The sequence below is a fragment of the Drosophila subobscura genome, chromosome A, assembly GCF_008121235.1.
Source record: "Drosophila subobscura isolate 14011-0131.10 chromosome A, UCBerk_Dsub_1.0, whole genome shotgun sequence".
Classification (NCBI taxonomy): Eukaryota; Metazoa; Arthropoda; class Insecta; order Diptera; family Drosophilidae; genus Drosophila; species Drosophila subobscura.
The window spans coordinates 11,968,873-11,994,126 of NC_048530.1; the positions used below are offsets into that span (position 1 = coordinate 11,968,873).

At 42.9% G+C, this 25,254-nt stretch overlaps 1 protein-coding gene across 5 annotated transcripts in view; it reads right to left on the bottom strand.

Annotated features, from left to right (window-relative positions):
* Positions 1-103: 103 nt before the first annotated feature.
* Positions 104-25,254, bottom strand: part of LOC117903800 (innexin shaking-B) — a 56,603-nt gene continuing 31,452 nt past the window's right edge. For 3 of the 5 annotated variants that reach the window (XM_034816232.1, XM_034816231.1, XM_034816234.1), the window contains 7 exons: positions 17,560-17,693; positions 17,294-17,483; positions 2,968-3,122; positions 2,528-2,592; positions 696-862; positions 442-620; positions 104-365 (listed from right to left, as the gene is read on the bottom strand). In XM_034816232.1, coding sequence (XP_034672123.1) covers positions 173-365; positions 442-620; positions 696-862; positions 2,528-2,592; positions 2,968-3,122; positions 17,294-17,483; positions 17,560-17,693 — 1,083 coding nt within the window. In that variant the 3' untranslated portion in view covers positions 104-172. Of the gene's footprint in view, positions 366-441; positions 621-695; positions 863-2,527; positions 2,593-2,967; positions 3,123-7,882; positions 8,844-17,293; positions 17,484-17,559; positions 17,694-25,254 lie in introns of those variants that run through there. The other 2 variants (XM_034816235.1, XM_034816233.1) reach the window with 2 other exon arrangements.

Genomic DNA, 25,254 nt, shown 5'->3' on the forward strand with positions numbered 1-25,254 from the left:
ACTTTTTTCATGAAGCGGCTGCTGCTGTGATGGTTGTACTTGCTGTGGGCTGCTGCTGTGGGTTTTTTTTCTTGTGGTTTTTGCAGTTTTTTGGTTTTCTTTAAGTTACTTTTGATGGTTTTCAGTTGGAGACGACAAATTGCATTTTGTATTGTTTCTAATACTCCCAATATCATGCATCCTGTATTTCACCTTTCAATCCAGGCACCCTGTGGTGTTGGTTATGTCCTAAACGATTCGCTAAGTCCTGTACAACATCACGAAATATAACTGTATCTATGTTTTCACCTAGTAAATACAACAAAAACCAATCGCCCATCTTCGAACGACGAACGATTATTTCAATAGCGTCACGACGCACTAACCTGTAAATTAACAAAAACGAAAATAAACATAAATAAACCAAGAACAAAAAATCAGGGCCTCAGGTGGGATACTCACCTAAATCGCATACGAAATAAGTAGACCCTCATTCGAGGCGAGAATATAATAACCACCCTGTATATTAGCGTTAACATTGTGAGAAACGTTAATAAGATAAACCAAAACCAAAGGAAAATGTAAATCTTCTCATTAACAACATTTAATGGTAAAATGCAAATGGCGTCGTGTTTCTCCACCTGGAAAAGAGGGGAAATAACAATGCCAACATTAATAGCCGCAAAATGGGGGGTTAACCAATTTTCGCGACTCACCTCCCCACTTGAACCATATTTAAAAAATGTACATTTGGTCATTCTGGGAAAAATGTAAATCATAGGATCCATGCGGTCTTCTTGATCGGTCTCCATATAATCTATCACATCCAGGCCAAATGTCATAAATTCGCCATCGAAAAATCGATTCATAAGAAACATTTGACCTGCAAAGAAACACAAACAGAATTTAGATCCCATTCTTCTAACACTCTCCGTTCAGTTTATCCATCGGACACGACACCCGCCCAACCATCCTCGGACTTTGGGTAATTGATGGGGTTCATTGCTGCTGCTGTTGCCTCCGATTCACCCGATGAGGAGTGTGGATGCTCTGGTGTTAATTCTGTGTTAACAATTTGTAAATTATGTGATCGGACTCGCTTGATTTCGATTTCGTTTTCGGCTAAATGCACGTGGTGAGACGTGGAGAGACCGACCCCGACCCGGAGCGGCTGATGTTCGTTCGGCTGATGGATCAGCGATTGTAAACGAATCGAAACTGTGGCTGCGGTTCAATTAATTACGAGTGCATAAACCGCGTCGGGTTTTTGGGGGCGATGGCGATACATCAATTGTTCGGGTTAATTGGTGGCCATTATCTGAGAGGTGGTTGCACTCGAAGGAAGTTCAATGCACAAACAACTTCTTGTGTGGCTTTGTGAATTTGTATTTCAAATGTTAATAACATTCCCGAATTAACTCGCAAAGATTTGCGAGTATAAAATAATTATAGCCAGAAAACAAATACATTTTAGAAATTCGCAGCATGCAAATATTCCCCTTGTGAATTTGGGGTTTGGTATTGAATTGAGCCTCTTGGGTGTCTTGTAGGCTTGTCGATCTTCCTACTACTCTATAAATTCCTGATCTACTTGCTTCTATGGCTACTGATTGGCCAGCTATTCCCCCTCCTAGTTTAATTGTATGTGGCTGATCCATCACTCGACCCGCCTGTAGCCGTCACATCACAGACCAATTAGGCAGTGCGTTTCCCCAATGAATCTCCCCTTGTTGTGGCCCCTTGTTGTGCGATGTCAGCCATTTTGTGTGGCTTGTAGGATGTAGGGATGTGGGCGGGGGGTAACCCGCATTATCCGCATGATTATTGTTTATTTCCCATGTTGTCTGACAGTTCATTATTTTGTCAGATTTCGGCGCGCTCCGAGAACAGAGCCACACGAGATGCGATACAGAAAGAAGTACGAAGGGGGGAAAGTGTACACTGTATCTGCAGCTGTAGCTGTAGCTGTAGCTGTATCTGTATTTGTGTTTATTTTGATTCGCGGCTACAGTGCGGTCAGTCCATAAAAATTCGTCATTGATTTCTTTTCGCCAGAACATCGAAATCGGAACATTGCGAGAGAGTCTGTCTCTGTAGTCTTAACCCCGAAACATTTGTTTACTAAAACCTGGGCACCTGGTATCCCAATTGAGATCAGATCAGATCAGGAAGATTCATTGGAACATCGTCACCCCATTCGAGAAGCTAATTAGTTCTGATTGTGGGCCAGAGATTGTGGCAACGGACAAACGAGAGAGCTGATTAGATCTAAATAAATCTACTCAAATCAGATATGAGTAGGTCTAGGCAGATCAGTGGCGTGTGAATAGTTATAGTAGACAGATCAGAGGCATTGGAACATCCTTCAGACACACACATTGGTGGACCCAATCAGATCTGGTCCAAAACAAGACTGCAGATCAGATCTGAATGGGTCTAAGTAGTATTTCCCTCCAGTAGATCATCTCCATCCATCCATCCATCCATCCATGCATCCAGCTCAGTTCTGCTGGTGCTGCTTTGTGCTTGCTGCACTCCTCCTACTCACCTATCACATTTATAAGGGCGAGCAGCTCACACACGTAATATCTGTACGCCCACCAATTGTGATATCTGTGCGAGGAAGAAAGGGTTAGACAATTAGAAGTGAGTCAGAATTAAAATGATTTTTGTTTTCTTAGTAAATAAATAAGAGTATAAACGAATGCGAAAATGTTGTGCATGTTTCCTTTGTCTTTGTTTGCGAAGTGAGTGAGTCCGCGGCTGAGTCACACTCGAATTTCGGGCCAAACGATTTCTGGGTATTTTCAATCCGTTTAAATAGCAATGAAATTGCTGATCAGGGGAAATGTCAGCCATATATTAGCGATTAAAATTTCGCGGAATCGATTATTCCACATATAAATACAACAGAAACTTGGGCAACGTTTTTCTATAGTAATTTTGTTGTATTAGTAGATAAACGTACAGCTCTGTTTTGGTACTCACCTTAAATTTTCCCACAAATAATCTAAAAGTAATTTCTTTTTTTGTTTTTTCTCGGCTTCGGAACAAATGCCTATGTCTAAGTCCATGATGAGCGCATGAATCTTGCCACCTTCCCAAGATTTCCACAGCCATCTTGGTGTATAAAATAAGATTGCCTGCAAAAAAAAAAACATACAAAGAGCACACACTCAAATATTAAAGATATAAAACACACAGAAGATTTAGACGATGTACGATGTATGCACGTATGTATGTATGTACATATGTATGTATATATGGTAACACAAGTATGCACGAGAGAAAGAGAGAGAGAGTGAGTGAGTGAGTGAGAATAGATCTGCAAAGGTGAGTTCCGTGAACGTGTATGGCCGGAGGGGGGTTGTGGCCCGTGGGCGTGTTGTCGCATTGGAACTGTCGTAAAAACTAAAAATCCCCTGACAAGTGACATTTGCCAGCTGCTGTTGTGTTGGACAAGAGACGAAAGACGAAAGCCAGAGAGTTGGTTGGGCCATAGCCCCGTCCCGGTTGGACTACGTATGCATCGGGTGATTCCAGTTAAACAATGCCAAAGGCATTAGTTGGTAGCTGACCTTCCCTTTTGTGTCTTTATTGTCTTTGCTAATTCCATCGCGGGCACCCGTGCCCCCCTATTTATAGGCACGTCAATTAGCCGTGAGCCATTAAGAGCAGTCAGTTGGACAGGGGGTTACCTACCACAATATCGGGCCACATCGCAACTGCAGAGAGACATTAGCAGACGCAGACGCAGACATGCCGACAAGAATTCTTTCTTAATTGTAAATCCGTCCATCGTTTGGTGATCTATGAAGCTATTGTTTGTTTTCGCCTGTGGACTGGGAATGGGAATAGATGCCCCCCGACCCGATGACAAATTAATAATAACTTGTATCGTAAATTAGCCCCAGACTCGGAGATTCACTGATCCCCGCTGACTATTGCGTAAATTGTGTGTGTGTCTGACTGTCGTGTCTGTCTGTTTGCTTTGGCACATCTCCATGTCGCCCAATCACATCTGGGAGAGATCTTCCGAGCTGGCAGGTGGTAATCCCTGGGATCTGTTTGTCTGGCCAGAGTCCATTCCATTCGCCGGGAGCTTAGCAATCGCCTTGGAGCCTTGGAGCCTTGGAGCGTGAGAGGTGAGAGTTCAGTTTGTTTAGTGGGCGCCCGACTGGCGGACAGCATTTGGCAGAGGCCCACTCAAATATTTGCAACCCAAACGTCACCACACGCGCGTTGGTTGCTCTTCCTCCTACTTTGCATTCCGTTACGCCTAATGGAGGGGAGCTCTGCTCTTCCACTTGCCATGCAACAATAGAAAATTCCAAATTATTTGCCATTGTCGTTCGGAATTCGGGTCTAATTGGTTGGCCGCCACCAAACATCTGCGGCACTTTGCATCGTTTCCCATTGACGGCATTGGTTCGTGCCACACACACACATGTACACACACCATCCTCTATCCCTGCCCCCGCCACGCCCTGCCGGAAGTCAAATGATGCGTTTGATTTTCTTTGGCCTCTATCAACATATCATCGTTGCCTTTGCCATCATCTTGGTTCGGCTTCAGCGTCTGGGATCATCAGGCGTCTGCCCTTTTCATACGTTCGTTCGATTTTCTTCTGGGAAATTGCATTTCCCCGACGACAGACCGAGCAAATTGAGGAAGAGAAAACGCCAGAGTAAAGGGTGGCCTCCACGTCCCTCGGCCACGGCCTCGTCCTCCCCATCGCCATCGCGCCCTCTGCCTCGAGTGTCCGTGTGCGTGTGTGGAAAGCAATTTGGCAAGCGTTCAAATTGCCACAAAAGCATCTCATAAATGCAACAGCACAGCGGCAGCAGTGGCAACAGATGCAACAGCCCACAATCAGTGCAAAAAAAAGCGAAAATGAAAAGGCACAAGTCAAGAGAAAGCCAAAGTCCATGTCAAACAGAAGCCATTCCAGGCACAGTGGGGAAAAGATTAAGAAATTCCAACTATTACTTAAAATAATGAATTAAACATATATTATATTTTTTTATTGGTATAAAAATGTAATGGCCCTTCTTGCTGCCAACATGCTGAACAGATTCTAGATAAACCAGAGAAATTCTTTTCAATGCTATGCAAATTATTGCCCTTGGACCCATCTTTCGTTTAGAGAAGAGTCTCTTTCAAGGTAAAGCTTTATTTTGCACATAAAATTTGTCAACTATAAATGTTTTTAGGAATCAGTTGGGAACTATTACCCCACATCCTTGACCACTGTTCCTGGCTGTGTTGACTGACGTGTCGGAGCTTCGGTGTTTGATCCCGTCTGATTCGAGCTGTCACTGCGTCTGCGCCGCCAACTGAACGCACTCCCCCGATTGAATAAAGCAACAACACCCTCTCCACACCATAATGTGAACAGACCCCAGGGAGGACAAAAATACACGCACATAAGTCAAATATAAACAGGCATGGCAGACCAGGGCAGGGCTGGGCTGGGCAGGGCAGGGCAGGGCAGGGCAGGGCAGGGCAGTCCAGGCAGCCGACAGCCGACTGAGCGACCCCCAACTCTGCTGCTCAAATTGGACGACGTGCGTCTGACTTTATCCTCCATGTGCCAGCCCCTCCCACAATTTTTGAAACTTTCTTTCCCGCTTGCCATATTGCCTATGGATGGATGTTCCCTTTCCCGTTCCCATTCCCGATCGCAGTCCCATGCCCATTCCTGTTAGCATATCCATGGCTTTTTGTTTCAGCATTTCCCTGGCATCTGGCCAGAAATATTATTTCACTTTTATGTTTGTCTGCGCCTTTTCAATAAATATCTAGACGTCCCGGCCAGCAGCAGCAGCAGCAGCAGCAGAAACAGAAGGCAGTAAGCAGCAAGCAGCATCCAGCAGGCAAGGCAGCAGGAGCCGAGCCGAGCCGAGCCGAGACGCTGGCATCGTGGAGGAGAAATGCCAATTTTTGACATATCTGAGGGAAATGCCTGATCGATGGGCATGGAATCGGAGCTAAATGTGTGGGGAATGAAAATTGATGGCTAAGGCTTTCACATTTTATGGCTGCATTGTCCAACTTAATGATGGATCTGGCCATTAGCTCGATCGATGCCGATCCACCCGGGTCCACCCACTCCTATCGATCCTCTGGCAAGATAATTGATCCAGGTGCTATTGACCATTGAATATTTAACGATTCTCTGGTATATTCGTATATGATTTGCATATGATTTAATCATATGAGGTGTTCCTCTGCCTCCACCTCCACCTCTCTCCCACCAATCAGTGATGAACGATCGGCTGCATTTTTTATTCGTTTTCGTTATTAATAAATCGCATGAGAGAAGAGCAGATCAGGGCATAACAGACAAAATTAGGGCTAGGGGAAAGTGTAAATTATAAAAACGCGTCTACGCGTCATTAAGCAGGGAGAATACCATAATAAATGTATTTATAGGAATTTGGGTGACTAGAACGTCTCTATAATCGCTCTGTGACACTAACCGAGAAACGTAGCACCCCCTCTCACACCGCTCCACACTCCACTGTCTCCCCAGCCCACCCCAATGAGGGAGGGACACGCTCGACAAAGTGTGATAAAAATATACATTTAATATTTGTACATTGTTAGCGGGAAGATATATTGTGTAATCGTCGCACAGGCAGCATCGCATCGCATCTGCATATATGTACATATGTATGTATGTATGTATGTATATTTTCCATCTATATATACATACAGAGATACACGCACCTAAAGCATATCGTGTAGTACTACCTATAGATGCCATATGGGCAGGAGCGACGTCACCGTTGTCGGATGATGTCGATGGGGATGGCTAAAATGGCATCCATGACACAATCAATCTCCTTTAAGCGGTGCCAGCAATTAGCGATGACAGTTTGGGGATACAAGAGCACATGCGACAGGTGGAAGAGAGAGATATGCTGGTAGGTAAATTGGTGGTTGGGGAGTGTTTGGCAGGGGAGACGGCTTAGGTTTTATTTAGCTAATTATTTAGTTAGTTATGTTATTGTGTTAAGAGAAGTGCAATCTTGGCTATACTTTCTCTTGCTACTCGTCAATCTATAGGATATAGAGATTTGCTCTTAAGATTGATATTGAATATTGTTTCCTTTCGGTTAAAGAAGAAGGGCTGTTCTGCTGTTCATATTGCCCATCGATATCCAATAAATTAATGGACATTCATCTCTCTCACTTGCTTCTTTCAGGCAACATCTACATACGTCACGACCTCGGCACTATCATGGGGTTCCATGCTGATGCTGATGCTACCAAATGCCGTTGGCCTTGTGTCTGCTGCCCCAAGTGAGATGTTCGGCAACAATAACAAAATGAAAATACAATACTTAAACATTTTCATTTGGCCCACAAAATTGTTTGGCCGTTTCAAAAGGCCAAAACCGCAAAACACACAAGGGAAAAAAAGTGGAACAAATATTTGGAAATTGAAATGTTGTATTGAAAAGAAATACGTATCCATGTGTGTGGGAGCATATACATATATGTTTTACATACATATAGATTCGACTCAATGGATCGCTCTCAGTGAAAAATCGCTTAATTACTTAATCCATCAAATCATTCAACGCCCCAAATAACTGTACACTGATTTGTGGCACCGAGAAGTAAGTGGTTCGGCGCGCAGGCGCAGCTTGTCCCAGAGATTATCGTTCATAAATTATTGAATCGTTAGGACACATATTTGTTGTGAAAAATATAGATTAAAGTCCATTTGTTACGGACATTTTTATAAATATTTAAGTGGCTCAAAAGTCGAATTACTTGATCTGAAACTCTTAAGTGCAATTTTAGATTATTTGATGACGCATAATTGTATTATTTTCTCAATCTAATCGAGTTACATTTACTCGAATACTCAAAGGAAAACCAATTGCTCACCTGAAAGAATAGGCAAAAGCACACCCACTGATAGTATTTGTAATGCTTTTTATCGGACGCATCGCCATCGGAGTTGCCAATGCCCGGGTAGGGCACGGAGATGCCCTGCTTTTTGAGGAACAGGCTCTTGAGCGTATACGTTGACTGGATCCAGCAGTAGGTGTTGAGCACATCCTCTGGAATATCTTTGGTGTGTACACAATCGATGGGGTTGCCCACATACTGGCGTGTGGTTATAATTAGCGAGAATGACATCAGAATCATCACAGATATTGAGTAGTGCAGGCGGAATACTATCGAATCGGTTTTAACGTGACTGACCTTTACAAGGTTTTTCAATCCACGAAATATATCTAACATGGTTTGTGGGGGCAGGCTAGCGATCGCGGATTGGTCTCACTCTCCACTCCTATCCTATCCTCTCGCTTGCTTTGCCTTTTTCCTTTGCTGCTTCTTTGCTGCTCTGCTCTTGCTTCGATAGTTCAGTTTGCTATCAGAGTATCGTGTTTGTTATCGTCGCTATCGTTTGCGTTTCCGTTTGCGTCTTGCTATCGACTGGCTGTGCACTGTGTTTCTGGCTTGTATTCTTTCTCTTTCGCGGCAGGCCCATTATCGGCTCATCAGCTGAGGTCGGTGTCGCTGTGGCTTTGGATATCGACAACAATATCGATCCACTACTAGCATCCAAAGTGGCAGCTCCTGCTGTGTCTGATTCGAGCCGGAACCTGTAGTGGAGCTGGTACTGCAACTGGTACTTCAACTGGGGCTGGAACTGGTACTGCAACTGCAACTGACAATGTTCGGTCGGAGACGTGTTCGTTATGCGCTTCACTGTCACAGAACTGGGCATCTTTGGATCCGATTCGCTCCGTTTCCTTTTTCCTGCTACCCGTTCAGCTTCCTTCTTTTGTAGAATTCCTTCTGCTTGGTCCCGATATTGGCTTAATTTTGTGTTCCTTTTTTTCTGGTTCCTCTTCAGCCTCAACTGCTCCAGAAAATGGGAGTTAGCAACGGGGCAAGTCAACGGATTACCCAACAGGGGCGCGTCACGCACATTTTTCTATAGTTTCACAAATCCTTCACCTATTAATATAATTGGGCAGCAGCACAGTGTAAACTGATTTTGCAGACGCGTGTTTTACTGCCACATTTAGCCAGAGTTTTGCCCCGATGGGCTAATATTTATTGGACGCAGTACTCTTTTTTTTTTGTTTTTTTGTATGCTCGGACAGCATTGAAATTTCGTAAAGAAACAAAACAAATAAAAACGCGCTTGGAGCATATAAATAAAATGTGGCATTAAATGGCCCCTGCTTCAACCCTAGTGCCCCCTCACGTGCCACATATGTTAATAAACTTATGCTGACTGACGTAGAGGCGAAAAATACGAAATACAACTAAAAGTCGGAGTGGGAGAACGAACAGTTTCCAAATGAACTGTAAATTTTAAAATTGCAATGTTTATAAACAAATTTCCCCGTCGAGTTGCCGTTAATAAAATGGGGGAAAAGAAGAAAAAAACCATCATCGAAAGCGAAAAGAAAATCGAAGAAACCTGAAGGTGGGGAAGTCTGTCCTCAGGTGCCGAAGCTTCTAATACACTTTAAATCTATTGATTCGATCGTTTTCTACAAAACGTAGCCAAGGGTAGACGTGGACTCCTCTTCTGAGTGCGGCACATAATCTGTGGCGTCTCAATCGTATGCTCACAGGCATAAAATCCTATGCAAAGAGTAGGGCAACAGCAAATCGAGATGGTGAAGAAGCTGGCCAAAAATTGCGTATACGCACACGTTGCCCCTAACAGTCAGCGAGAGTCAAAGGCGAAGGCTGACCAGCATCAGCACCAAAAAGATCTCTCTGGATCTCGGGCCAAGGCAAGAAAAATCGTTAATCTATTTCGTAATCCAGACCGGTCTCAGATTTGTTTATAAAAAACATATACACACACACACGAGTACGCCACGTATGCCACTGCCTAGAGGCACTGGCACTGCCCCTGCCCCTCCCTGGCAACACCGTTCTGCCTGTGCCTTCCTGCCTGCACTTGACATTTCAACGAAAATATTTGGTTGCTCGGCATTGTGAAATATGCCAGGCATGCTCTAGAGATAATAGCCCCCCCGACAATCAGGGAAGCGTTGCATTCTAGAGGATGGCGGGTGGTGGGATGGGTGAAAACCCAGAAAACTTTTCATTTGTTTTCCCAGCGCGTGCCCCGAGTAGGACCACACACACAAACAAACAAACACACACACCTCTTCCTCCCTAACGATCCGATCCCTGGCTAATTTTATAATTTGTTCTTGTCTATAATTATTCTGTGGGATTTTTTGTGTGTTGACAAAATATTAAAATAAAATCAGGAGAAAGTTGAACAAACAAAGATCGGGATCGAGCATTAGGTCTGGGTGCTGCTGGGAGGAAATGACTAATTGGGTTTTCCTCGCCGGGCAATGAGCAATGAAACAATAAACAATAATGAAACCCAAATGAAAATCACCTCACGCTGGGGGCTGGCGAAAAGCAAGGAAAAGAGGGGACCGTGCGGTAGCATTAAACAACTTAACAACAATTTGAATGTTGCTCAAATCGAATTCGAATTCACTTGCCAGTTCAGGCAGTCCCGTTCTGCGGCTAACAAAAACATTCTCCCCATTCCAGAAACGATCAAAAGAGGCCACAACACACTTTGAAGTCTCTGCTAGAACCAAAAAGGGGAATCAAAATCAAAGTTCCCAAAATCACAACCAAAACCAAATCAAATTCAATTTCATTTCAATATTTTTAGAGTCAATAGCGCAAAGAACTCAAAAGTTCAATTCACATTTGGTAAGTGATCTGTGACTTGTTGCTGTTCTTCCATCAAAATTGTGCAAAGACCCGCCATCACAGGACTAATCCCACATGAAATTGTCATTGCCTAACTATTACAAAATATATATCCAAATTATGAATATTTCAAATATTGAGCTGAATGGATTTTAAAACGATATGGCAAAAGATCAATAGGAAATCCCTATTTCATGGTTGAACATTCTGCGGCGTTTTAATAGTTGCCCAACTCAACAAATTATGACAAAATTCGGTTGAAGAATCCGTTAAGACTTTGGCCTCTTGCTATCTTTTGGTGGGTCTTAACAGTTGCCTCAATCAATACGGAGGGACTTTATATTATTTATGATTTAAATGTAGGATGCAAGGTGGTGGAAGAGGAAGCTTTTAAAATCTGGTTATTGTATGTATGCCTCTCTTGCGGTAAGCCAGATGGCTTAATTTTCCCAACCGAATCCTCGTAGACCCTCATATAGCATCCATCCTTCTACTTCGATTGCTTCTATAAATGTATAATTTAAAAATTCTTCCAGTTGCTAAGTGGTTTATTCTTAAGAATTCAGGTAAAATATTTAAATTCTAATTATTCAGTTCATTCAACTGTTGCCTTCAGATTCATTCAGATATTTGATAGAGATATTTCCCATCCCATCAATCGTTTTCATTCATTGATCCATTAGGGTCGCTTTCTCTCAACTCTTCTTCTGTTATCTGCCCTTCTTCTCCTTCGGAAGCACAAATATATGAATAGATAAATATACTTAAATGGAAAGTGGAGGGAAAAGAGTACAACTGGGAGAAGGAACGAAACACTTTCGATGTTGCTACAAACAAGGGGATAAAACTTAATATTTCATTCCAAACAATGTGTGAATGATATAAAACAACAAAAATCTTTCTTCTCTTTTTTGGCAGAGACGCCGACGCCGACGCTGACGAAGACGCCAGCGGCTGAGCGTTGTATGAAATATAAAAATAAAACGAAAAATTAAAATTCGTGTACGTAAAAACACGATTCTTTTTTTCCGCATTTTCCGCGTTTTCGTATTTCTTTGGAGAGGAAGCGCTCAGGGAAAAAGAGAAAGCAAACGAATAAGAAAGAGAATTCGACTCGTGAGTTGTGAGGAGGATGTAGTAGGCGTGGTCAGGTCTAGGGCCCTGTGATGATTGCGGGTGATTGAACAGTCAGAAATGTTCGTCCCCGCTCCCCTTCCCTGCACTGTCTTCCTGCTGGTCCATCCATTAATATTTGCAAATTTTAATTGTACAATTTCTCAGATGTGTTGCGCTGCCCTGTCGGATCGTATTGTTTTTGTATCGGGGATCGGTTCAGTTCGTTTCGGTTTCTTTCGGGTCTGGTCTCTGCTGACCAGAACACATGGCCCCCGGTGCCATTCGACTGGGGTTCGCTTTTAGTTTATTTACTTTGTAAAAGTTAATTATGATGAAGCGGTGGCCACCCCCACATCCCCGCACAGTACATACCACACAGAAATACATACATATATAATCGCACAGAAAGATATTTTGCATTCAAATATAAATACGAGCATATGAGCGTTCTGTGTGTGGGCATGTGGGCTGGGCTGGGCTGGGCTGGGCATACAATAATACCAAAATCGCATTCTATACTCGAACGAATATTTCTCTTTTCCCCCAAAATGCAGTCACATTGATTAAATTGGCTCCAGTTTCGCGGATCGGGTTCTCTGTTGCTTTTGATTATGTGAAAATATAGAAAAACACTTGCACTGAGGCCTTGCGATTGATTGCGGGGCCCTTACGATTTCACTTGTTCTGTGGTTATTGTTGGTGTGAATCGCGCGGGACAGGCGCGTGTCACGTGTCCGACATGGTCGAGCACTCCCTCATCCGGACTCCGGGACTCCTGTTCCTCACATCTTTCGATACAACACAGGCACAAAAAAATAAATAAAAAACTGTTTTGTTTCCGCCACAAAAATACTCGTTTGTGGGGAAGTTCTCTATGATCCCGGATCAATTGTGACTCGCATGCGCCTCAGGTGCTGCCTAGATTCCCTTTGCACGTTTATTTCGTTTATTTTGGTGTTTGGAGATCAACGGAGAAAGCGGGCAGGCAGGCAGTAGCGTTGCCGTATCCGTAGCCGTAGCCGTGGCCGAAGACGGAGCAGTAACGGTGAACGGTGAACGGTGGGAACAGGAGGAGCAGAAGAGACGCGCGCGTGTTCACTTTGCCAACGCAACAGACACTGGCGGGCAGCCGGCAAGAAGCCAGGCCCGCGACCATGGAACAGGCCAGGCCAGGCCAGAATCGAGCAGAGCAGAGCACAGCAGAGAGCCAAACATAGAGAAAGAGCACACACTCCGGCAGAGATCTCGGCGCTGCCAACAAATTTCTTTTTTTTGGGCAGCATACAGCGTCGCAGCAGAAATGGCAGCAGCAGCAGCAGCAGCAGCATATTCTCCCTGGCGTTCTCTCTGGCGTTGGGGCTGGCTGCTCTGTCTCGCTGCTCGCTCGCTCGCTTGCTTGCTGCCCCACTCGCTCGCGAGACACACGCACACTTCCGGTGGGCGGGGAGGCAACGGGGTGGCATGGAAAACGGGGAGCGGGGCAACAGTTCTGCCACTCCACGGCTGCATTCGGCGGCCGTAAACAACAATGGACGTGGCGGCGAGACGCTCGCGCTATCTGTGTGGCAGTTGCAACAATCTGTGGCCAGCCCCAAAAGAGCACCAACAATGGGCCCAGCTCCAGTACACTACTAGTACACCCATCCCCATACCAATCCCAATCCCAATCCCATCTCTATGCCACTCCAGCAGCGGCTGCGGCAGCACTAGAAGCCCATAACCCATCAGAATGGGACTTCGGCCTCATCAAAACATTGCTTCTGCCCAAGGCACAGTGGCACATTGCAACAGAAATGAAATCAGCTAAAGAACCCACGAAAATACGCTAACATGGCGATAATTCAATTTAAGCGAATTTATAAAATATTTTTAAAATATTTTCAAATATCTTGAGCACTGATTCTCATTTAACTATCATTTGCTTTCCTTTGAAATAGCATTCCCAGTAGGAATAAAGGAAAATCCGTTTAAACAAGTGTCTTTTTCCTTTCCCCAAATACATTTTAGTGGAAAACGAATCAAAGGAAAATTTCCAGCCAGAGTAATTACTGATCAACCCTTTTGCCCACAGCCAGAAACGAATGCGCCTCGTGCCACTGTGCATTTGAGCAAACTATTTACATACTCGGCATTTATTTCTCGCACGCTCGCGAGCGGCGGACAAGCCACGAAGCGGCGGCACATGGACAACGACAACGACAATGACAACCCGACAACCCGACGACCAAGACCCGATACCCAATGATTTGAAGCGACAGCAGAGAAAACAGCAGAAGAAGGAGTCGCCAGCCAGCGAAGTAGTTGGATGAGGCTAAGGCTGGAGTCGCAGCCAGGGCAGGACCTGCAGCTGGAGCTGGCACTGGAGGATGCCTTGGAGGAGAGTAAATGAAATGGACAGGACACGCGATTGGTGTGGTGTGGAGTCCGGCGTGTCGCAGGGTTTCCTCCCACTTGTATTGTTCTGGCAGTATGTGGCTGCTTGGCGCGTTGTTGTTTGTGCGATTTCCGCTCATTATTGCTGCAATCAGGCAGACAAAGCTCTTTGTCCTGGCCAGGACATGGGACACTGGACATGCAACATGCGACATGCGACATGGGTTATCCGGGACATGGGATATGGCAAGACGAAGATGGAATTTATGCGTATTTTGATTTTTGCGCCTAGACAACATGCAGGGCATATCAATTGGAGTTTTATGGCGGGCATTGTCACAGCTGGAGTTATGGAAATAAAAACTGTCTGCCATATCCGTTTGCCGATTTGATTAAGTTGTCAGAGGCACCCCCGGAGGGCCTTCAAGAGCCCCACTCCCCCATCTCCATATCCATGATGTACAGCTGCTGCGGACACCACACAATAGGACGGGCGGCTGGGAATGAGAATGGGAAATGCTCAATTTGAGTATGGTAAATGGAGGATAGCCATCAAAATTCAATTGGTTTGAGGCACTACGTGAGACGCCTAGCATCGTCGTCGTCATCGTTGCCGTCGTCGTCGACGTCTTGAGACAATGGCCAAGCAGATCCCTCTGCATAATTCGGCCATTAAGAGATGTTTTCTTGGCCCTGGCTTAGAGCAGACAGTCGCTGTTGCCGTTTTTACTGCTCTTTCTGCTGCTGGCTAAGACAATGTCCGGAAAGGCCTTGCCTCATTAATGCACACAGAAAACATTACCCGGATATGACAGTCGAATAGACAGGCGAATAAAGCGAAATGCATGGGCCCAGCGCCAAATGTTGCATTAAGGTCCAACCACGAGAGAGTGAAAAGGGTCCAAGGTAGCCTGATGTACAAAATATTTCAATTAGTCACGAGCGGGTCCCTCGAGTAGTCCTCAAGGTTTATCCGCTGTTGGCTAAGAAGTAGCCTGTGATCTGAAAGAAACAGCAAAAGGATGTCCATGGACAGAGAGAGGTTCACTTCTTTGTCTGTAAATGGGTATTTAAACTGATAGTTTTAGAGTCTAAGAAGTGTCTGTTTCCCATCTATACATACATATGTACTTACTACTCCCAAGGGGTATAAAATCGCTCTGAAGAGTCTTCCGAGTTTCTTGGTTTATAAGACAAAAATCTGTGATCTACCGCAGAGGGCAGTAATTTGCCCACTTTTATGTAGTTTCATGTTGCACAGAAAACCGAAAAAGAAAACACTTTGATGAACTAGTTGGTGGCATGTAGCCGTTGTTCTTGCCCCCCTCCCACCACCGTCCATCAGCACCACTGCCTCGTTATGATTTTATGATCCGACCAGGAACCGCACACGCAGATTTTATGAGCGATGTCAAATGGTTGCGTCAGTTCTGGTTGCGATCGAAAAGAAATATGATTTGTAAAATTGTATAGCACACAGATTTAACGAGACGCTGCTCTTGGGTTGGGAATTCCCCAGGGGACCCAGGGCACACGGATATGGATGGGTGAATGCTTGGGCGCTGCTTGGCCACACTCAGAACATAAATTATAATTTTTTCAGCACCCTCAAACGCCACGGGATAGCGGCGTAAATAAAAAAAAATTAATCCAAATAGTAGGCAAACACTGCGCATAAAATTGATAAAAGACGTTCGAATTAAGGAGAGAAGCCCGCGAGGAGAACCTGAGCCACAACCTTAGAGAATGCCTAACCGATTCCCATCCAATCAAGTGGAAGACACAGCCATAGCCCACAGCCCACAGCCCATTGCCCATAGGCATGCCCGTCCCCATCGGTGAGGTTTAAACGGGGTCAAGCGATTGCATTCCCATTCCGCTTTCGTATTCCCCCGGTTTTTTGTTTTTAACAAAAATAGCGCAGACAACGGCATCGAAAATATAATAACAGCCAGAGACGGGTGCTGTGCTGTGCGGGGCGGGCGGGGCGAGGCGGTGTTCGAGTCGAATCGGGCGAACATGCGAGTACGAGTATCTGGAGAACTGGAGAGAGAGAGTCCAAAAATAGGTGCCCACACTTCTGGCTTTGGTTTTCCGGATGCTGCACACGAAACATCATCATTATGCACAAAAATGCAGCCTAGAGCTAGAGTTGGAGTTGGGGTTATGGTTGGGGTCGGTGGAGCACTGTGGTCGGACTAGTATGTAGGAACTGCGACTGCGACTAGGAGCTGTGGCAACTGCAGAGTCTGTGTCGCATTAATCTGTCATCGTCATCACCATCATCATCAGCCGCGGCGCAGAATTTTATGATGGCCAACAAAAGGCCGAGACAACGGCTGGCACCGTGCGAAAGGTCATTGTTGATGATGACAAAACGCGATTCCCCAGCGCTCGGCTAGACGGCGGCATTCCCCTCTCACAGTTCAGCCCAAAATGTGAGGGCTTAGGACTTCGCAGATTCGTCAGTTTGCAACGAAGACTTCAGGCACGCGTAATTCAGTGAGACAATAGTGATGGTATAATGTTAGGGATAAGGTGTTGTTGCAATATTTAATATAAACATGAACACATAAATTAGTTGGTTCATAATACACGGAACTAATTAAAATCGAGATTATTTGTTATTTCTCGTACTTAGATCTCCGATTCCATCTCCTACATATGTAATTTTTTACTATTAAATAACAATTAATATATGTGTCTTTGTCTAGTGTTTGGATGGTGAAGAAATCCTGACCTGACCTGACTCCCCTGAACCATTGTCCCCTAGCTTTTACCTTTTGTTTAAACTTTAAAGTAAGCAGCAAAGTTGACAATCAAAAGCCCAAAGCTTTCAGCATGTTTCCTGCTGACGCTGCCACACGTAGTGTACAAAAGATGCACGACAAAAGCTTCCCGAAAGCTTAGCGCAGCTTTTAGACAGTTTCAACGCCACAGGGAAAGCATTTCAAGTGAAAGCTGAAAGCTGAAAGCTTGTAAGCTTTCTCAGTTATGAGTGTATTTATGCTTAACGCATAACGGAAAAAGCTTACAAGCTGCACCGTTACGAGTTTAGCAACGAAATTACGATTTGGATAATAGACTTACCTGAAAAAATAGTGTAAACGCTACCCATTGATAATATTTTGTGTGCTTTATTGTTAGAGGGCCACGCCCCTGTGAATTGTGAACTCCGGGAAAAGGCACCTCGGAACCTTGCTTCTTCATAAACGCATCGACCACTGTATACGTTGAGTGTATCCAACAATATGTGTTGAGAACATCTTCGGGAATGTCTCTGTGTGCCAAGAAAGAATACATATACAGAGCGGGTTAATTAAAGAACTTATATTCTGAGGGTGCAGACGACTCACCTTGTGTGTACACAGTCTATGGGATTTCCTACGTACTGCCGCGTCGTCACAGCAATCGAGAATGTGATCAGTAATATAACCGTTGCGTTGGTGTGCAGGCGAAAAACAGGTGAATCGATTTTGACATGAGACACCTGTTATCAAGCCATCGTTATCGATATCGCAGAGGTGTGTTTTGGGTTGTGTGTGAGTTGATTTTGGTTTTTGGTTTATATTTTGTTTGGTTTGGTTTGGAGTGGGCGAAGAGAAAGAACATTATTATTGACGGTCTTGACAGTGGTTTAAGTAAGTCGATCAAAAGTAAAAACGAAAGAAAAAAATCAAACTGATGATGAGAAACTTTTCTGGAACGCAAAACTTTTGCTATGTCTGTTCTGAATATGGAGTCGAGGACTATGGTCGAATAGTACTCGGGTGCTTTTCATTTCTGGGGTTCTCTGGTTATATACATTTATTGGCGTATATGTATATATTGTAGATATAGATTGGTGGTACGCAATTCAACTCGTTTCAACCATTTCTGTTCTGTTTTTCGATGGGCCTTACAATTATCTAGTTAAGTCTCGCTTACAAATTAATTAAAATGAGGGGCGAGGGTGAAATCTTGCTCCAGACACAGTACAAAGTTTTATTTTCAGATTGGATACCCGTTCCCGTTCCGCTTTCAAGCTGAACTCTGAACATATATCTGTGATCGATATTCCATCTATTCAATTTGAAGGCGGAGCAGAGAGCAGAGGGCCTGTTGGTGGGTATTAAAATTAATGCGAAATAAATACAATTTGCATTTTGAGAATTCTCGAATTCATTTCGGTTTTTTTCCGACTTCATTTTTTATTTGTTTTCTTCTCTTTTTTTTTTGATTATTCTAAGCAAGTAAGTATAGTAAGGTGTCACAGCAATTGTTTCGACTGGTTCTTCATTAACTCATTCTTTAAACAAAAAAGAAGGATAAACAACTCAAAAAGAAACTAAGATTCGTGTGTATGTGAAACAGATAGAGAGATAGATTTATAGAGAAAAAGATTGAGAGATTGAGAGAGGTGTGAGAGAAACGAAAAGTGATTGAACTGTCTGGGAATGCAAATTTCGAGATTCGATTGCATTTGAATGGGGGCCACTGAAGTGATTAATAGAAGATTCGATTGAAATGAGATTAGAATGAGAGATAGAGAGTGGATATCAGTCGGGCCGCTTCTACTTATTTTGGTTTTTGTTTTGGGAAACCAATGGTACTTAGATTCAAATTTAGCTATCGAATTTTATAGATGTCTAACGATGACCACTTAACCGGTATGTTTTTTAGTTGCTGACTGACTGATTTGAATATCTGACTAACTGACTGTCTAGTTATGTTTGTAATTGGTTAACAAATAAGGCAAACCAAAAACTTGGAACACACAGAGAACGAGAGACAGAGTTTGAGAGAGAATGAGAAGAGAGACCTGTGAAATTTCGATAATGGCTTCAGAATTTGAGAATTTGAGAATTGAATCGGAATTGAATGCAATTAATTGGTTGAGTGATTCGGTGGTTCAGAGTGAGTGGTTGGTTGTTGGTTTCTGGAATCAGTTTTCTTTATTGGTTTTGGTGTTGGAAAACGAATTGGAATTTGGATTTGATTTGTGGTTCTTTGTTTCGTTTCGGCTTTAGCAAAAAGGTGAGTTGAGTTCTTGTTAGTTAATACTTTAAGTGGTGAATACTGAGTCTGAAATTATTACTGCAGTGGTGAGAGCAGTGAAGTGATCGGTCAGTGATCGGTGATCGCTGATCGGTGGTAATCACTATTTATCTGTTGTGACTTGTGGGGTGAGAGAGAAACATTTTGTGCAACAGCCACAAAGCTGCGCTTGTTGGTGAGTTGGTGAGTGGGGACAGTGATCGCGATCGAGATCGCAGTGTGATCGTGATCGTGACCGTGATATTTGTGAGTGAGTTTCTTGTGATAGGCTGTGATCGTGATCGGTGGTGTGTTTGTGAATTGGTGTATGGTGATCTTTCGTGTGTTAGATCGCGAGCGACAGAGAGAGATCGAAACAGAGATATAGAGTGAAGTGATCGAGTGAGTGAGGATACAATATAGAAATTAATTAAATATTTAGTTTAATTTTAATTGAATTAGGTAATATACGTGGTGAAAATTCTATGTGAGCTGGAGATTGAATTGAATTGAATGTGACGAAAATGTACGAAAGAGAACTGCTTATATAAAATGTTTAAAAATTTGTTTACGTTTATTCTAAGAAAATCAAACACAATACACAAGTTAGAGTGAGACAAACAGACATAGAGAGCGATATAGAGAGATACATATATATTATATATACTGAGAGAGATAGAGAGAGATATATATTTTGTATATGGTGAGCATGAGGTATAGATAGAGACAGATAGCGCTGCAAAGCTTGGGTTCTAAGGCTCAGTGGTTGGGCTGGGCACTGTGTTCGGTTTGTATTGATTTCCTGCTTAATAATCAAAGTGTGTTCAGTTACCGATCGATACATGTACACTTATACGGGTATGTGTGGCTCGCTGACACGCATCGATCTGAGCATTTCCAAGCAATACCTGCCCAATGGTTTATTTAGCTCTTAATTTGTTTTTCTTAGTTTGGGTTTAGCAGGTTTTTTCTATCCTGTTTTTGTTTCGTTACTATTTTTATTTTGTTTTGTGTCTGAGTGTTGAGTGTATATCTCTTGGTGTTTGGTATTTTTGTTTTATTTTGTATTCTGTTTTTGCGATTAATTTCGAAAATCAAAATCAAAACTTTCTCAAATACATCTGGGATAGATTTAAAGAAACATAGAAATATAGAGAGAGTATATAGCTAGCTATAGTTTATAGTATAAATATCTAGATATGGTATATGGTTTGCTTTGTTTCGGATCTCTGTTGTTTCTTGTTTCTTGTTACTGTTGCTGTTGTTTCTTTGGCTGTAGTAGTAGGTTGTGTGTGCTGCTGGGCTTTTTGGAGTTTGGAGTTTTGTTGTCTGCAGCTGACTTGACTTGAGTTTTGTGGTTTGCTTTGGTTTTGTTTCTTTGCTGGTTTACTTGTTTTTACATACTTAAAGCTGACAGAGATACATACATACATACATTTAGGTAGATATATATATATTGTGTCTGGATTTATCATTTATAGTTGCTTTATTGGTTTTTGGTTTCGGTTTCTGGTTTGGTTTTGGTATTGGTATTGGTTACGCTTGCTTTTCTTTTGCTTAGCTGCTTTGGTTTTTTTTTGCTTATCTTATTTTGGTAGGTGAGGGAAAGGTGAGAGTCGTGATATTGCGTGAGAGAGAGAGAGACTGACAAGTTCGAGTGAGTTTTTTTTTTGGTGAGTAAGTGATTCCGTGATTGAGTGATTGAGTGATTGAGATAGAGAGAGAGATAGGTATCTAGAGAGTGATTTACATAGTTATTTATTCAATTATTTTTATGTTTTATTTTCGGCTTCTTCTTTTTATGTGTATAGATTTAATTGTCTTGCTGTTTAATTTCGATTTAGCTTTGTTTTTCTGGTTTAAGTGTTGGTGGGAGACAAGTATACTTATTTTTAGAGAGGTATATAGCGATAGGGGTACGGTACAGTTGCGCTTGGCTTATCCTAGCTGTCGAAGACACGGGTCGGGATTCTTAGCTTCGATAGCGTCGAGTGAGTGAGTAGTACTTGGCCATTCCAAAGAGTGAGAGTGAGTGAGTGAGCTGGTGTGACCAGGTGAGAGCGAGCTAACGTGTGACAGAGAGCGGCGTGATACGTGAAAGAGGAGGATACAGACAGAGCTTGATTGTGGCAGAGCTTGTTTAACGAAAGACAAAACAGGGCAGATAGAGAGAGCAAGTTAAATCATAGGGGAAGTGTGTAAAGGACAAGAACGGATGGGAAGAGGGTTCCTTAACCAAGTTTCGTGTTGGAGTGGTTGGTTGTGATTGCTGGGAAGCTTTCGTGTCCGACTAATTTGCTGCTCGGCTTATGGCATTCGCTGATTCGTGAATTTGGTGACTTTTGGTGAGTCGTGAATCGTGACTCGTGAGTGACTCGTGAACTCGTGACTTTCGTGTTTGGTTTTGGTGACTCGTGTCCTGTGCTTGGCGTGTTTCACATTTAGCTGTTTTTGTTTGTCTTTTGTAATTGTTTAAATGTTTTTATTTTTATTTTTTGCATTGCATCGGTTCGATCATTTTTTTGTGATTTTTGGTGAGAGGCAGAGAGGCATATTTTGGCATTACATTCGTCACAGTTTTCACAACGATATTTTTGGTACTGTTTTTTTTTATTATGTTTTTCGTGAGTTCTGGAATGATGGTGGGTCCGAATTGGCATTGTTTTTAAACTTGAGTTAGTTAATCAATTGTTTAGTAGAGACTACAATGTTTAGGTGAGGCGTTTACTTTGGTTTCTGGTTTGTCTCTATGTAATAGGCACTTTCCAGGGTCTTGTCGGGTTCTAGACTTGGGAAAAACACACACTATACAAAAAACATATTAATATAAACGACATAGAGAGAAAGAGAGAGACAGAGAAAGAGAGAGATAGGGCGTGGGGCACAATTGGAGAGAGAGAGAGAGAAAGTATGGAGAGTTGGAGAAAAACGAGACGGATGATCACTGAAAGGCGTAAATCAAAAAATAACTAAAACAATAAACCAAAAGTGTCTACGAAATGAAATTGAAACGAAAGCAAAGTATAAATGGGGCCTCGAAGCCGGAGCCAATGAGCGCATTCGTTGAAACAGAAAGGGGGCCGGTGTAAAAGACTGAGGAACACCCTGAACCTACCCTGCAAGTAGAATCTAAACTCTAATATTTGAAAGGTTTCCAAGCTTTTTCTGATGCCTTTTTTCCTGCTGATCTTTTCCTAGAATATTTTATCTGGCTTAGACTTTTGGCATTCATGACAGAAAGCAGCGGATAGCAGATCCTTCCCGTCTCAGCCTCCGGCAATCCTTTTTGACCAAGCCAATCTACCCGAGTGCACCCTTGGGCTATAATGAAATTCAGCCCAAGTGGATGAACAATGACTTCTGCGTGTATCCCTACCCATATCCCTATCTCTGTTCTTACACCCATTCGCATATTATTTCCCCGTCCCTTGCCGGACTGACTTGAGTGTGGAAGTAGCTTGTGTAATAAGTATCATGTGCGCTGGACTGGCTTACTTGGGGCTGATTAACAAAATGTGTGGAGAGGCTGAAGGAGGTCTATGACTACGAATACGACTATGACGACGACGATGACGACGACTCCAGCGATTTCGCTGCTCACTCTGTGCGAGTGACTGACTTATGCCCAGTAACCATAACAATGAATTTTATGCCCAGTCCCATTCCCATCCCATTCCATACAATGCCTCCAGACTGCCACTGCCAGTGCCACTGAATGTTACTGCTGACTGCCACTGCCACTGCTGACTGCCAGGCAATGACTGGGAGCTCGTTTCTGCTATTAGAACAACATTGGCAATATATTTTGGGCAATAAAAATAAGCTTGCTACAAGGAGGCTTGGGCTGTTCTATGCTGTTATTGTTATGGGCCTTGCCGCAGTGCTTGCCACTTACGCTTCATTAGGATGCGTCTGAGAACTCTTGCAGCAAAGTCAATAATAAATTGAAGGCACCAGAAGAGCCAGAGCCCCCAGTGCCAAGAGGCTAGAGCCGAGGGGACGAGCGAACAGCCAAGTGCCAAGTGCCTGGTGGCAATAAACAAGCAACCAACAAGGACAGATACCCATCAGTGCCTTCTTGGCAGCCCACCCGCCCACAATCCCCTCACTTCACCCACTGACTACTCGGCTACAGATCATTGGAGTTGACTTTAAATTGGCGACTTAAACGAACAATGGTTAGAAATTTCAGCAAAAATCAAACTCAAATAGGAGAAAATGTGAAAACAAACAACATTCTCTGGTGGGCGGGGGCTGGACGGGTGACAGGGGACTGTGTGGTATCAACCTTTTGAAGATAAGTGTAGACTGCAAATGTACAAGTGAGTGTGTCTACCATCTATGTATGTGGGTTCGTGTAAGAGGTAGAATTTTCAGTTTTGAGGAGGGTTTTCAGGCAGTCTTGATGCTTCTCTTATGCAATATACAAATACATACGTTGGATTATAAATACGATATTTTGGGTATTTCTGTTTGTATTTATTTAGTAGATAGATGGGTGTAGGTGTTCGTGTTCGTGTTCGTGTCCGTGTGTATGTGTTAGTCAAACCATTTGCAATTGAATTATATTTTACTCATACTTCAGTTAGACTTTGTTTCTGTTTAAAGGGGTGTTGCTCAATGAAATACTTGGGGGCTTATTTACACATGTCAAGGCCGGAGGTGCCTGTGCCTGCACCTCTGCCATGGCTCAGATCTCACTCAGGCAAAGTTTCGACAAAGGAAAGACTAAAAAAATATATACAACAAATTATAAACTTTAATTACGTGCCACAAAAAAGTAGTCGGTAGAAATCAAAAGATCTTGAGTTACGTGCAATCGAGTGAAAGATTTTTGTTTGGGGGTCGGGAGAAAGACACAGAGAGCGGAGCAGACAGAGTAAAGAGTATGCATGCTTCCCTCAAATGGTATAAAGTAGTGTTTGGGGTGGGGGATTCGTGTAAGCCAGGGTTGCCAAAGCTGTCCAACAAAATGCAAACAACAAAGTTAAGCGAAGGCAATTTGCAGCAAAACGGCAATCGAAATTGCTCGCCTTTCAGTATTCAACTTACTTATAGTATTTGTACAATAGATAGGTAATCATCTATATAGATAGATAGATAGATAGATAGACAGATACATATAGTAGAGTAAGTGTGTGTGTGTGATCTATCATACAGATATGCAGTATATATTTTTCTGTGTGTTTTTGTGTGTGGAATTAAAATCAAAAAGAAGGTGAACTTAGTTTGCATCAGAGTGTAGTTCTACTTGGTGTGTGGTTAGTGGTTTTGTGGGGGTGTCAGTGTCGGGTGTCTCTGTGGCTCAAGTTGCACGTTGAATAGGTATATAGGTAGTACTTGGTTTAGTATTAGTTCGAGTATGGTATAGTTTATAGTTATGTTGGAGTAAATAGTTTGTTTCGGTTAGTATACGGGGTATTTTTAGAAGTATATGGCATAGGTATAGATAGTATATATTTTCATGTTTTACTGTAGGGTTTGCATATGTTTTAGTTTTGGGTTTTTTTTTTTTTACACTTTGGTGATTCTTCATTTTTGGTTTTTCTGTTATTCTCGTTTATCGAAATTTCAAAATTCAAACAAAAAACAGTCTTGATATCTCTGAACTAAACTAAAATTATCATCTTATGTGAGGGGAGAGATATACACAGATCGAGATACGCTGAGAGAGACACAGAGGGAGAGATACGCAGTGAGACATAGTTGCATAGAGAGAGACAGAGAGAGAGAGAAAGAGAGAGAGCGAGAGTGGGGTAGAGACAGAGATACAGGGGGGACTCAACTCGGTTCATTTGTTGATTCTACACAGAAATTGCTCGATTGCCAACATATATGCTGCCTGTCCGCTTAGCAGTTGGTAATTTTTTTGGTTTTTTTTTCGTTCTTTAATATCAATTGTCGGTTTTATATAGTAGTACGTACATATCGCTTTTTTGTTTAGTTAATAACCAAATTTAATACAATTGAATTTACACACACAAACGCACGCTACACACGCACACACACAAAAACATTGAAATTAGCATTTTTTT